This window comes from Belonocnema kinseyi, chromosome 2 (genome assembly GCF_010883055.1).
Source record: "Belonocnema kinseyi isolate 2016_QV_RU_SX_M_011 chromosome 2, B_treatae_v1, whole genome shotgun sequence".
NCBI classification, from domain to species: Eukaryota; Metazoa; Arthropoda; class Insecta; order Hymenoptera; family Cynipidae; genus Belonocnema; species Belonocnema kinseyi.
In genome coordinates this window covers 50,668,897-50,681,579 of record NC_046658.1, presented here as the reverse complement: position 1 = coordinate 50,681,579, position 12,683 = coordinate 50,668,897, and the positions used below count along the sequence as shown (strand labels likewise).

Sequence of the window (12,683 nt, the reverse complement as noted above, 5' to 3'; positions counted from 1 at the left end):
GACATCAATTTAAGTCTGGCTCAATCTCAAAACTGAGACAAGCTCAAGTCGAACTTTTCGAGTTCAGCATGTCTAGATTGGGGGCAATTCTACTCGAACTCAAGTCGAAGCATTTTTATTCGGGATTTCAAGCCGAAAATAAGAAAAATCTTTTGCAGCTCATTGTATAGATAAAAGTGATGCAGTGTTCAGTTTTATCAGACCATATAACTTTAAAAAGTAAAAAAAAGGTGTATCAAATACAAGCATTCTTATATTGGAAGGAGTCTAGTTTAAATAATTTTAAAAATATTTTCAAAAGAATTAAGTTTTTTTTTTAATAATCGTAGTGATTTGCAAAAATGTAAATGTTTTACAACAAGCCCGTTTTTCTTTAAAATATTCAACAATTTATTCAGATCATACTGTTTTTAGTACACGTACACTGTAATCTCGCTAGAAATGTTGCCATTATTATAGAGTATTACCCTCGAGTGAACCGTGTCTTCTGCTTCAGTCATTTTCAGTTTGTGGAAAAAATGTCGCAGGAGCGCTTCAGTTCGCTTTTTGCCACTCCCTGTTTAGGAAATGTCTGTTACAAAAATGTCGAAAGAAAACAAGAGAAAGCATTTATCTTTCGAAGAGAGAAGTAGGGTTTCAGACAAAGTGAAATCTCGTGCCACAAAACAGTCTATTAAAAAAAAAAAATATTCGCAAGTCTTTTGTAAGAAATGAAGTTGAAAGTTGTGAATTTGTAAAAAAGAAATCGTCAAGAACTTTTTAAAATCAGAATTTCAATTCTGTTGTCTACGAATGGTTGCAGCATGTCGGAGGCAGAGACGATCCTATATCTAGGCCAATGGTCAAAGATTACTCTCTCATTTTAAACCAGAAGCTCAATGACCATAAAACATTTAAGGTAAACATGCAAAGCAATATTTTAACGCGTAAGAGCAAAGTTTAGATTCTCATTTCAGTCAAATATTTAGTTTACCTTTGTTTTAGATAGTTTTAACGCATATCTTGCATAAAGTAGAAAAGTTTGTTTTTGGGGTTATATTTGGAATATCAAATCTTTTTCGAATATAATGTTTATTGAGACCCATACTGGTATTATCAGTTTGAATATAAATTGTTTTGGGTTAAAAGTAACTACTTCTAAAATGCGAAATCACAAATGCAGACAATAATTCTCTTAAATACAAAATTTCGAATTTTGTGAAACTGCAAGAATTCTAATTTCGACTGTGAGATTATATAGATTTTTTGTCGTTTGAAAAGCCCACACAAGCATTTTCACGTTTATTATGACATTATAAAACCAAAATGGCAAAATGACAAAAAAAAAAATCTTCTTTAAGACGAAACTCCAACAGAAATTTTTCATACGGACCTCATTCGTAATGGTTTGGCGAGACCCGAGAGAGTACGAAGGAGATAAAGGGTTCCCCCGAATCGGCTTCTATAACGGGACTGCAGTGTATTTAAATGATTAGTGTAATGCAGCGAGATATTTTCAGAAACTACACGTGTTTTTCTAGAATTTTATTTACTTAAAGTAAAGATGGGAACAGTTTTATCTAGGTTATTTGGATTGTCAACTATGGAACATGAATCCAGGTATTATGAAGCGCGAATATCCTTATATTCAAATTCAATATGCAGGTATTTAAAACTCTTAGGGCCGGGTGATCCACCTCTATATAAAGTGTGAGCTAGTTATTCAGTAGAATGAATTTACTAGGCGGTTTATCTGGCAGGTACACATTTCGGGTTAATCCACTTTATTACATGTGTTTGATAGTTATTTTTCAATTATATAGGGAGTCATAGGGATCAATAGTACTTTTCGTGTTTTGAAGTCACTGGAATTTTTCTGACATTAAAGCTCGAAACAGAAATATCTCAAATGTGGCATTGCCACAAATAATACATTTTTGTTTATATAACTATGCAAGTATAAAAAAAAAACAATTTTTCAATTACTATATGTGACGAAAAAAAATTTTAAAGTGCATTACCATGAAGAAAAGTTAAATGAAGTTCGATTTACGAAAATTTGTGCATATAACCGTTATATGCACAAATTTTCGTACTGCTATTCTCTAATTTCATAAAAAAAACCTGAAATTTGACAACCATGAAACAACAGTTATTGTTTAAAATATTTATACATTTTTTCTGTTGTAAGATTCATAAAGTTATGCAAAATTCCCTCAGGAAGCAACAGCTTTGCGATTGAATTCAAATTTAGATTTTTTTCACTAGCAGCGAATATAAACATAATCTACAAATCGAATCCCATAACGTTTTCTATACGGTCATATTTGTATTATGTTTGCATTAAAAAAGAAAAGTAAAAAATGAAATAAAATAGCGTTGCTGTTGCCCTTCTTTTCTAAAGGAATGCTTCATAACTATGAATTGTATACGGTTTCCTATTTATAAAGAGATTAGCAATTTCGGCTATTCCTTCCAAATTTTAATATTTCAATATTCTACCCTTATTTTTTTCTATATTTCGCACTTAACTGCAGGATAAATCCGTTATTGGTCACCTTGGCCGGCTGATAGTAAACTTCCTGGTAACTCGCGTTTTATCTGGCAGATATCATATTGAACGGTGAATCAACATTGCAGTATCCTATCTGTCAGATAAATTTATCCGTAGCTTTTATTGAGAGGTGGATCACCCACCCCTTAATATAAAGATATACAGATATTAAAGTTTATATCTGGATATTAAATTTCAGTAGCAAGATATGACACCATAATATCCACATAATTGTCCAATAATCGAAAATGCAGATGCTGAGTCTTAATATCCATTTTCCGTGCGTATTACAAATGAGATATTAAAAGAAAAAATGTTACTCGCAAAAATAATTTGTAGTCCTGTGTTATTTTCGAACAATTTCCACTGATGTTGAGTCAAGTCGTTTCATGGTTAATTTAAAAATATATAAGCTTAGTTATAACAATTCTCTCACTGAAAATATTAAATATAACATTTTTAGAGAAGAATAGAAAACAAATTTTTATTATTTGATTAAACTTATCACGTGGCTCGAATTTTTCCATATTTATCACTGTGTGCCGTGCGTGGCTCTTGCCACGTAAATGACAAAAAAGATTTGCCATCCAAAAAATATAATTATTGCAGTTAAAAAAATGTATTAATGCATGAAAGATAAATCCCATGGACATAATTAATATAAACATACTGTAAAATTGAAAGCGGATAAGTAATAACCCTCGGTGATCGTGAGAGCCTTTTGTTGTCGGTGTCCTTGAGTTCGGCTTGAAGACGACAGATTTCGACTTAAGACCAAGAACAAAGTGTCGCTCGCGGCCAGGGATGAACTCAAAAAAGCTTCTTGACTATATCTTGGGTATGTCCTGGATGAAGACTTAGCCAAGACGAATTTTTTTTGCTCGTGTTGGTTTAATTTGGGCTAGGCGTGGTTTGCAATCGTAATCTTATTTTTTTGCATAAATTAGCCTTTGAAAGGTGGAAGGAAATCAAAAGTTTTAACGAATATTTATTTTTTATTTTTTAGGTAGCGACACATCCCGTTCAGCAGAATTTTGCCCGGCTGAGAATCACCGAGGCGTATTCCGAAATACCAGGAGCTCCTGACCTTCACGTAAAACAGGGATCGAGTCTTCGTTTAGAGTGTCAGCTCATGTCAGCCACAGAACCACCGCTTTATGTATTTTGGTATCGTCAGGGTCGAATGATAAACTACGATTCCGAACCGGGTGTTCAAGTGGAACTCACAAAGAGCGGTTCTGTTCTTATGGTTCATAATACTAAACTAACACATGGTGGAAATTATACGTGTGCACCAAGCAACGCGAGACCAGCGTACGTTATGGTGCACGTAATCGAAGGTTTGTATTTAAAAATGTATTAGATTTATTCAATAAATAGAAAAGATATAACTGAAAACTCGGCTTAAAAAATGCAGAAATCGGATTTTGGATTTCTATTTTCAGTATTTTTAATTTTATTCATAATGATATTAAGTATAACTTTGTATTCAGAGAATAATATTTAACTATAACTCATGTAACGCAGACCAGAATATCGCGTTTTATAAGCGTATTTGCCGTTCTGAAAGTAGCCGTTTATACGTTTGGACTGGACAGCAAATGCGCATATGATGCACCTTTGCTGTCGCCCCTGTACAATTATGGAAAGCGTCAACCTAACCTCAAATGTCAGAAGTGATTGACTTGTAAATGATGTCTTTGTTATATAAAGTATCGTATGTACCAAAGAGTAAAACGTCTTTTTATTTTCGCGTGTTTAAAAAAATCACGCTCGAATAAACAGGCAGTTTCACGCAGAGGTATCGACTAGTCGATGAGATCTTGAATATTTCAAAGCCGAGGATAAATGTGGGCACTCGATGCTATCGAGTATCTACATTCATACTCGCTTGTCAGTAACCGGCCATACTAAGGAATTTTTTTCTGCAGTTTTCCATTTCTCTCACCAAATTCTCAGGGAATGAAAGCACTTTTAATAGAAACCTGACTTTACTTACAAAAGTAGAAAGCACTGCATTTTTTTTGTAAATTTGTTCAATTTAATAGTTTTCCAGAATTATTTCAAGGGTTTCAACCAGAGATATAGGAGCACTTAAGCCTTCAAGGAATAGGAATAGACAGAATAAGACTGAATTTATGTGCTCAATGAGTAGAAGTAAAATGACGCTTGATTGTACCGCGTACACTCGCGCGTGGGCGACGTTTCAAGTACAAAATCCACTTCATAGTTTTACGCAGTTTTAAAATTAATTCTTCTCACTCTTTTTTTTTTTACTTCTCACTAACTTCCTTTTCATGCTGTGACTTTACTTGCCGCTCGCGACAGTAGAAGAAAGTGATACCTTACCGCCGCCTCTGCAGGTAGGAAAGGAGCGCTTATTCGGCCTATTTGAGATAAAATATGTGAAGAAACTTTAAAATTATCCAAAAAGATCATTTTTAAGTATTTACTGATTTTCAGACGATTTTAATGGTTTTAAAGGAACAAAAGTATTATCATTTTATTATTAAAAGTTTGCAACAAATTTGAAGATATTTCTAAAACTTTCAGGGATTTTAAAGAATTATGTAGGATTTCCAAAGATTTTAAGAAATTTTTAGAGATATTAAAAAAAAAGTTATTAGATATTAATGTTCTTAAGGAATTTCATAAGTTAGAAAGGGGGGGGGGCGTAGTTCCAAAAGCGTCAGATCTCTAATTTTTTTGTAACTACGTATACTTATGTTTTTTGACATACGTTGATTACAAATATGATAGTGAAAATAGGCGAAAATTTAAATTTCATGGGAAAAATAGCACAAAAAAATTCATGCAATCACACTAATCATTATACCTCTATGTAAGCCTCTATGTAGCCTCTATGTAAAATTTGCATGAATATTCGAAGTTGAAAATGGAAAATCACAAACATTTTATATTTCTTTAAGCATTAGTGTTGCCTATCACAGGGATACCTTCCGGCACCCTATAGACCAGCGATTCCCAAACTAGTGCCGCCGGCCGATGCGGCTGCTGCCGGCAGGCGATGCCACCCTGGGCCGGGCAGCCCCCGAGGGGGAAGCCAGCCTGGGCCCAGCCTTTCGCCCCCCCCCCCCCGCTATGAGGACCCTCTCATTGATATGAGATTTAAGGCTGTTTCAATAACTAAAACCCTAAAGATATAACTCAATTCAATTCTAATTCTCTGAATCATTTTCCTGATGTAATTTTTAGAAAATGAAAAAAAAGTTGATGAAAATCGGTTAACATTTCGAGTAATCAAGCATATCGTTAAGAACACGCCAAATTACAAGAACTGTCAACTAGCATTGAAGATATTAACCGATTTTCATCAACTTTCTTTTCATTTGATTCAAATTAGATTAGAAAATTGAATCTACAAATTAAAATTTAATTTATTAACATATTAACACATTTTTATTTTTCTCAGCCGGTTCTAATTCTCTCGCCTGAAGCATGGTGTGTCAAGCAGTGAAGCAGTCAAGTGTCCCCCCTTGGCGGCAGGGTATTGTAAAAAAATGTGAGGGCGGCGCCCCTGCCGCTCCTCAGAAAGTGCATAAAAAGTTTGGGAATCGCGGCTATAGACCAGCGATTCCCAAACTGCTACCCTGGGTAGGATGGCTATCCGGCAGTAGGGGGATGCCACCCCGGGCCGGGTAGCTCGGTAGTCTCCAAGACAGGGTCTCCGCTGTGAGCATTTGACTACTTGTGTTGACCTAGCATGAATGCCTTTCATTGCTCTGAGACTGAGACCTATTACAATAACTGAAGTTAGAAAGGTATGACACAATTAAGTTTAAATGAGCTAAATCAATTTCGTGATAGAAAATCTAACGTTGCCTATTAAATTTCGCTAATGAATATTTTACTAAATTTTCCATTTTTCCTAATCGGCTCTAATTTTCTTATAATGGGAAGGTCGAGCGCATCACATGCCCGCATCACAGTCTGTCAAGTGTCCCCCTTTGAGTTTAAGTATTATGAAAAAAGTTTGAGGGTGGCGACCCTACCGCTCTCCAGAAAGAGCGAAAAAAGTTTAGGAATCGCTGCTGTAGATGTTGGAAATGGGAACGTATATGTGATCTACACATTTTTTGTCACATGAGTGCCTTCGCGCTCTCTCATTCTTGAGACGTTTGAAAGTGAAACCTATTCGACCTATCCCACTTCATTGAGTAAAACAACTGAACAAAGCATAGAATCATTATTTTCTAATTATTTCCATAAATAATGGGAATTTGGAAAAATATATAATTTAAATTTGTGGATCTGATGGTATTGCATATTTTATGTTTCATTAATTTCGGTCTACTAGTGGCAGTTTTCGAGAAAAGGTATACAAAATTTGAGGGTTATAATAAGGTGAGGTACGTCAGGGGTTCCGTCTTTCTACGTCGTAAGTTGCGCCTTCGTTATTCCCGAGCATTTTCCTGTTCTCAACATTTGACTTTTTTCTTATTCTTGTTGCGTTTTCCTCTCATCCTGATGGATCAAAAGTATAATTTTTCAATCTGAGAATAATTCTACATGATCATGCGAAAACTTTAGAATGGTTGAGAGAATGAGAAATTATTTTTGTGGAACGGTTCTGTGGTAAACACAAGATAAAATGGTATTGCAAAAATCGTTTATGACTTTCAGTCGATTCGTTTGCGAGAAAAAAGGTAAGCATCGGTATATGCCTACTGTTGCTGAAACCACCTGGTTTGAGAGATGTGACATTTTATCAGCAGCTTGAATGTTGATCATGTATAAATTTTCTATCAAGGGTGTTGGTTCAATCCGACTTTGAATTTTTTTTAAATAGATACGGCACTGATTTCATATATATTTTTTCCGAAGGATTTGTGAACCAAAGAAAGAAAACTTGTCGAATATCCGGGGTTTAGGGAGATCTTACGATCAATAAAATGTTGAAAAATCAAAAAATTTGGTAAAGGAATGATTATTCTCCCGACAAAAATGAATTTTACGAAAGATAGAAGCCAGCGGGTAGCAGACGGCAGCATTTGAACGATTTGAATCGTTTGTTAATTTATTTTTCTACTCACAATTCTGACATAATAGAAGAATTCTAGAGAGCAACGGCTCTTCCAAAGGGCCAGGTCTTGATGATGGTGTCCCCAAATTTTGCGAAATACGTTGCGAAATGAAGCAAACAGCAGAGAGAACTGACATGCAACGTATTCCGCAAATTTTGGGGACATCATCATCAAGACCTGGCCACTTGGAAGAGCCGTTGATCTCTAGAATTCTTCTATTATGTCAGAATTGTGAGTAAAAAAATAAATTAGCAAACGATTCCAATCGTTCAAATGCTGCCGTCTGCTACCCGCTGGTTTCTATCGTTCGTAAAATTCATTTTTGTCGGGAGAATAATCATTTCCTCAACAAATTTTTTGATTTTTTAATATTTTATTGATCCGAGGATCTCGCTAAACCTCGGATATCCGACAAGTCTTCTTCCTTTGGTTCACAAATCCTTCGGAAAAAATAAATATGGAATTAGTGCCGTATCTATTTAAAAAAAATCAAAGTCGGAATGAACCAACACCCTTAATTCAAATTTAGAGCAAACTGTGCATAAGAGCAGCATTATTGAGGGGTAGGCAATTTCAAGAGAAACTGTGGTGGACAGATACTATTTTTGTAGAGAGATACTCACAATTTTAAGTGCTGCTGGCGCCGGATGAGTAAAGGAAATGAAGGCAGATCCCTTATACTAGTTGCTAGCTGATACGAAAATCTGTTATTCGGGTAAATAGGATCACGTATTAAAATGCTGTTATTTCTCCGTCTTTTCAGTTTTCATGGGCAGTTTGACCCTCAAGTTCTTTCGAAAGTGGAGCCTCTCCATTTTTCTTATTTGTATGGCCCAAGTGAAAGTATTTTTATTTTTAGTTTCTTGGAACAGTTCGGACTGTTTGTTTTTTCTCAAATATAATCGGAAGATTTGAAACCTTTAGTTTTTTAGGGGAGTTTGGGATTTATATTTTTCTTAATCTCATTTTGCTGTTTGGCGTCTTTTCATTTTTAGTTTTATGGGGCAGTTTGGCCACTTGATTTTTAAACAAATGGGACAGTTTGACTCATAAGTAAAGTTCAGTCCCTTGTTTTTTTTTACTTCAATATAATCAAGCTATTTTATTCTTCAGTTTTAGGACTGTTTAGGATGTCTGTTTTTCCTAATTTTTCGGGCGCAGTTTGGCGTCTTTTCATTTGTAGTTTTTTGGGCAGTTTAGCCACTTTTTTCATTAAATGGGACCGTTCGACCCATAGTTTTTTGGAGGAGCTCAGCTTTTTTTATTTTTCTTAATCATAGAGGGCAGTTTGACACTTTTAGTATTTTAGTCTTTTGCGGCGCGGAGAAAACCGTGTGACTGTTCACAGAATTAAAATAGATCAGATACCATCCGCTTTATAAGGTTTACTGGGTAGTGCAAAGGTATTCATGGGACTGTTCATAAAAATAACGTACGTCACATATCATCCCCCTTGAAACATCTTAAGGGGGCGGAAAGCACCCCTGTGAAAGGTCACAGAAACAATTTAGGACACGTGGGTTTCCCTTTCCAGCATTCCATGTTGTTTGTTACTTGCAGGTCACATAGATTCCCTTTTCCAATTTACTATCGGGGGCGGAACTGATCATAGAAGTAATGTAGCTCACATGTACTCCCCTTTTAAACTTCTCACGGGGGCCACAAGGCACTTCTGTGACTGATCACATAAATAATGTAGGCCATTTAAGTTCCATTTTCCAATGTCTCATAGAAATGCGCGGACGGAACCCTGTGAATGGTCACTCAAATCGAGTAGGTCGAATAGATTTTTTAACGTCTCATCGGTGGTCAGGAAAGCACCCCTGTGACTGGTCACACTAATAGAGTAGGTTAAATGGGTTCCCTTTTATAATAGCTCAGGAGAGAGAGAGAGAGAGAGAGATGGGTGGGGGTGAGTAAAGGCACTTCTTTGACTGGTCACAGAAATAGTCTAGATCACATAGGGTCAGTTTTCCAATATATAATGGGGTACCGAAAGGCACACCTGTAATACATAACAGTCATACTTTAAAAAATATGAAATGTTTGTGATTTTCCATCTTCAAAAAGTCTAAAGTATTTTTTAATTTCTATTACTCATGGAAATAAGTAGAAAAACCTTATTTTACATGTTTTTTTTTATTTTCCCACGAAAATCTAATTTGCTCCATTTTTCAGTATCATATTCTTAATCATCGGGTCAAAATAAAAAAGTATACGTAGTTTTAAGTGCGTCGGTGATAAGTGGGACGATCGGCTTTGGACCAACTCCAACGGCATGCGGGTTCAATTCCCACCTCGCACTCTGGAAGAGCCTCGGCGGCATATGCGGTGAACACTAGCCTAACAAAGGAGTTGTTCATTTCCGGAGAGTCGTGGGATCAGTAGGTCTAGAGTAAAAGGTTTTCTCTCTAAGTACATAAAGCTGTTGCTCTTGGTGGTTTGGAGCCCACCTTAAACTGTAGGTGCCCTCTCCTTCACCAAGTTAGTGTGTGGGGGGGGGGGGCGTAAAGGAATGGGAAAGAAGGTGCAAGAAAAATTTAAACCCTTAGGGGACACATTAGAAGCTTCCATTCCAAAATACGTTAGTGATCCTATGCTTTCGAAACTTCATCCATAAAGGATTTTATTATATCTTAAAACTCCACAGATTTCACACATTTCAATAGATTTTAAAGATTTCGAGAAATTTTAAAAGTTTTATGGAATGAACTTTAATAAATAAGATCAATTCAATTCATATTAGAAGGATTTTTAATTATTTGTACTTATCTCAAATAGATATTCACTTCTTTCGAAAATGGTAATGTATTTTAAGATATTTAGTCAAGTTTCTAGATAATTTTAAGAAATAAAGTAGATTTCATCAGAAGGAATGTCTAAGTGTTATTACTGATTTTAACGGGTATAAAAGAATTACAATTTTTTTAAGAACATGTTTAGTCCGGAAGTGAAACACTCCATTCTGTGCGACTTCCTGGGGTTCTAGATTATCGTTCCAAATTGGAGTCGGTTCTTCCATTTGCAGCCCAATCTCTTCCATGAATCTTCACAGATAAATGGCTTCTTTTACGTTTGTGTAATCAATTCAATCTGCATCTACAAAGGCTTGAAATCCAATTTCTGTTTTCTTGAACGCAATTTCAAGTTATCAAATTTGTTTTACGTTATGCAGGATTCTTGCGACTGTAACCCAGTGTTCCTTAGTGTAAAAAGTGTCATAATGTATTATTGAGTTGACAGCAAAAGCTATATCCGGACAATTTCCCACAGCCAAGGACATTAATGAGACAATTAGTTCTTGAAAAGGACACTACTTCATATCCTTGAGCTGAAAAATACAGGCTTCAATATTTCTTTATCGTAGATTATCTGAGAAATCCTAATTTTATCTTTGTCTTTGACCAATTTAATTCCTATACAATGATGAACTTCTGCTATGTCCTTGGAACTGAATAGAAGACTCACGAAAGTCGAAATCAGGGCGTTGTCTGAAACCCTTCGCAACGAAAAGTGCTTTTCGCTTTTCTTTTTCTCCACTCTGCCCATACATATTTCAAAGTGCAATTTTAAGGCTAAAGGCATTGCGATCTTCTAGACGTTTGATGAGCTCTCAGGCGTCTTCAACGATACATGATCTGAATTAATCATCGATAGCAAATTACCACTCCTTAACATGGCTTCCAGACCTTGACTTGCGAAAATTAATTTCCTCTAACCAGTCTGCTTCTTCCGGTTCTCTTCAAAATTAATTTTTTTCATTTTTTAAAATTTTTATCAACAGAATCTTAGATTATCTGATTCCGAAAATTTCGGATGTTAAAAATGGGAGAAGCCCGCCATGCGGAAAGTAATAATAAACATAATATCAATAAAAAAGATTAAATTATTCATTTATTTAAACAAGATTTTGCTGAAAACAAAGTAAAATAAACCAGGAAAAATTCTGCGGAAAACCGGTTTTTTAGTTCCCGGCTTTATCGCCAGTGGTCACTACTGATCTATTCTTGACTTGAGACTATCCTTGTGAAAAACTGCAATGTCGGTAACATTGGAGAACTTATACCTGCGTATACCTCGGAGCGAGACGAAGCCCTTTCTTATGACTCATTATTTGAGAAAATATAAAATTATAATAAAGATATTGCTAAATTTCCAAAGTTTTTGAAGTATCTTGAGTTAATACAGCGGAAAAATATACTAATTTTACTATTTATTCCTGATCAAATAATGTGAGATTCTTTCAGAAAGGTTTTCTTTCTGCCAAACTTCTTGAAAAATAATGCAAAAATCGCAATTTTGATTATTAATGTTTATTGCTACATATATTGATAAGTCGGGCTTCTTTCGAAATCAAATTATATCCGAAACTACACTTTTAGTATTTAATAAATAAAATGGAAGTGATTATTGAGCAATTTATCTCTTGGTAGATTTCGGTAAAAAAAAGTGTTTTTTTTTATACCAAAAGACTAGAAAAATAATGAAAAATTTGAACTTTTGTTTATTTAATGTTGATTGATATACTTTTATATTTGACGGGCTTCTCTCGAAATTAAATTATATTCGAAGCTACATTTTTAATATAAATAAAATAAAAGTGATTATTAATCAATTTATTTTTCCGTAGATTTCGGTAAAAAGGTGTTTTTTTTTTCTACCAAAACACTTGAAAAATAATGAAAAATTTGTACTTTTATTTATTTAATGTTGACTGATATACTTTTTTTATTTGGCTGGCATCTCTCGATACACAATGATGTTCGCACAAGAAAATACGGGTGCAGCATGCTAGGAACGGCTCCGCACGAGCCGTCCGTGCACACACAAACACAGAGCGCCAACCAATCGCATACTCTCTTTCGTGATGCTGCGGTGTGAGCTGGCTACGTACCTTTCACCTCTCGGACCGCCACTCGAGAAGCAGAAGTTTTTGACGTTGCCAATATTAGTTTGTTTACGGATAGAGTGTAGGGTTTATCATTGTGAAAAAAGCCGGTATTGAAAGCTATTTTAGAAAGTAATATTTTTCTTATATTTAGAATATTTATGAAAAGCTACGTAGTTATTTTTTTTGTGGATAACATAATTTGAATAAATAAATA

General features: G+C 35.1%; 1 protein-coding gene across 1 annotated transcript in view; it reads left to right on the top strand.

The window, feature by feature from the left end:
* Positions 1-12,683, top strand: part of LOC117167563 (igLON family member 5-like) — a 150,387-nt gene that overhangs the window by 127,341 nt on the left and 10,363 nt on the right. Inside the window, exon 3 of the mRNA XM_033352590.1 lies at positions 3,540-3,873. Coding sequence (XP_033208481.1) covers positions 3,540-3,873 — 334 coding nt within the window. The remainder of the gene's footprint in view (positions 1-3,539; positions 3,874-12,683) is intronic.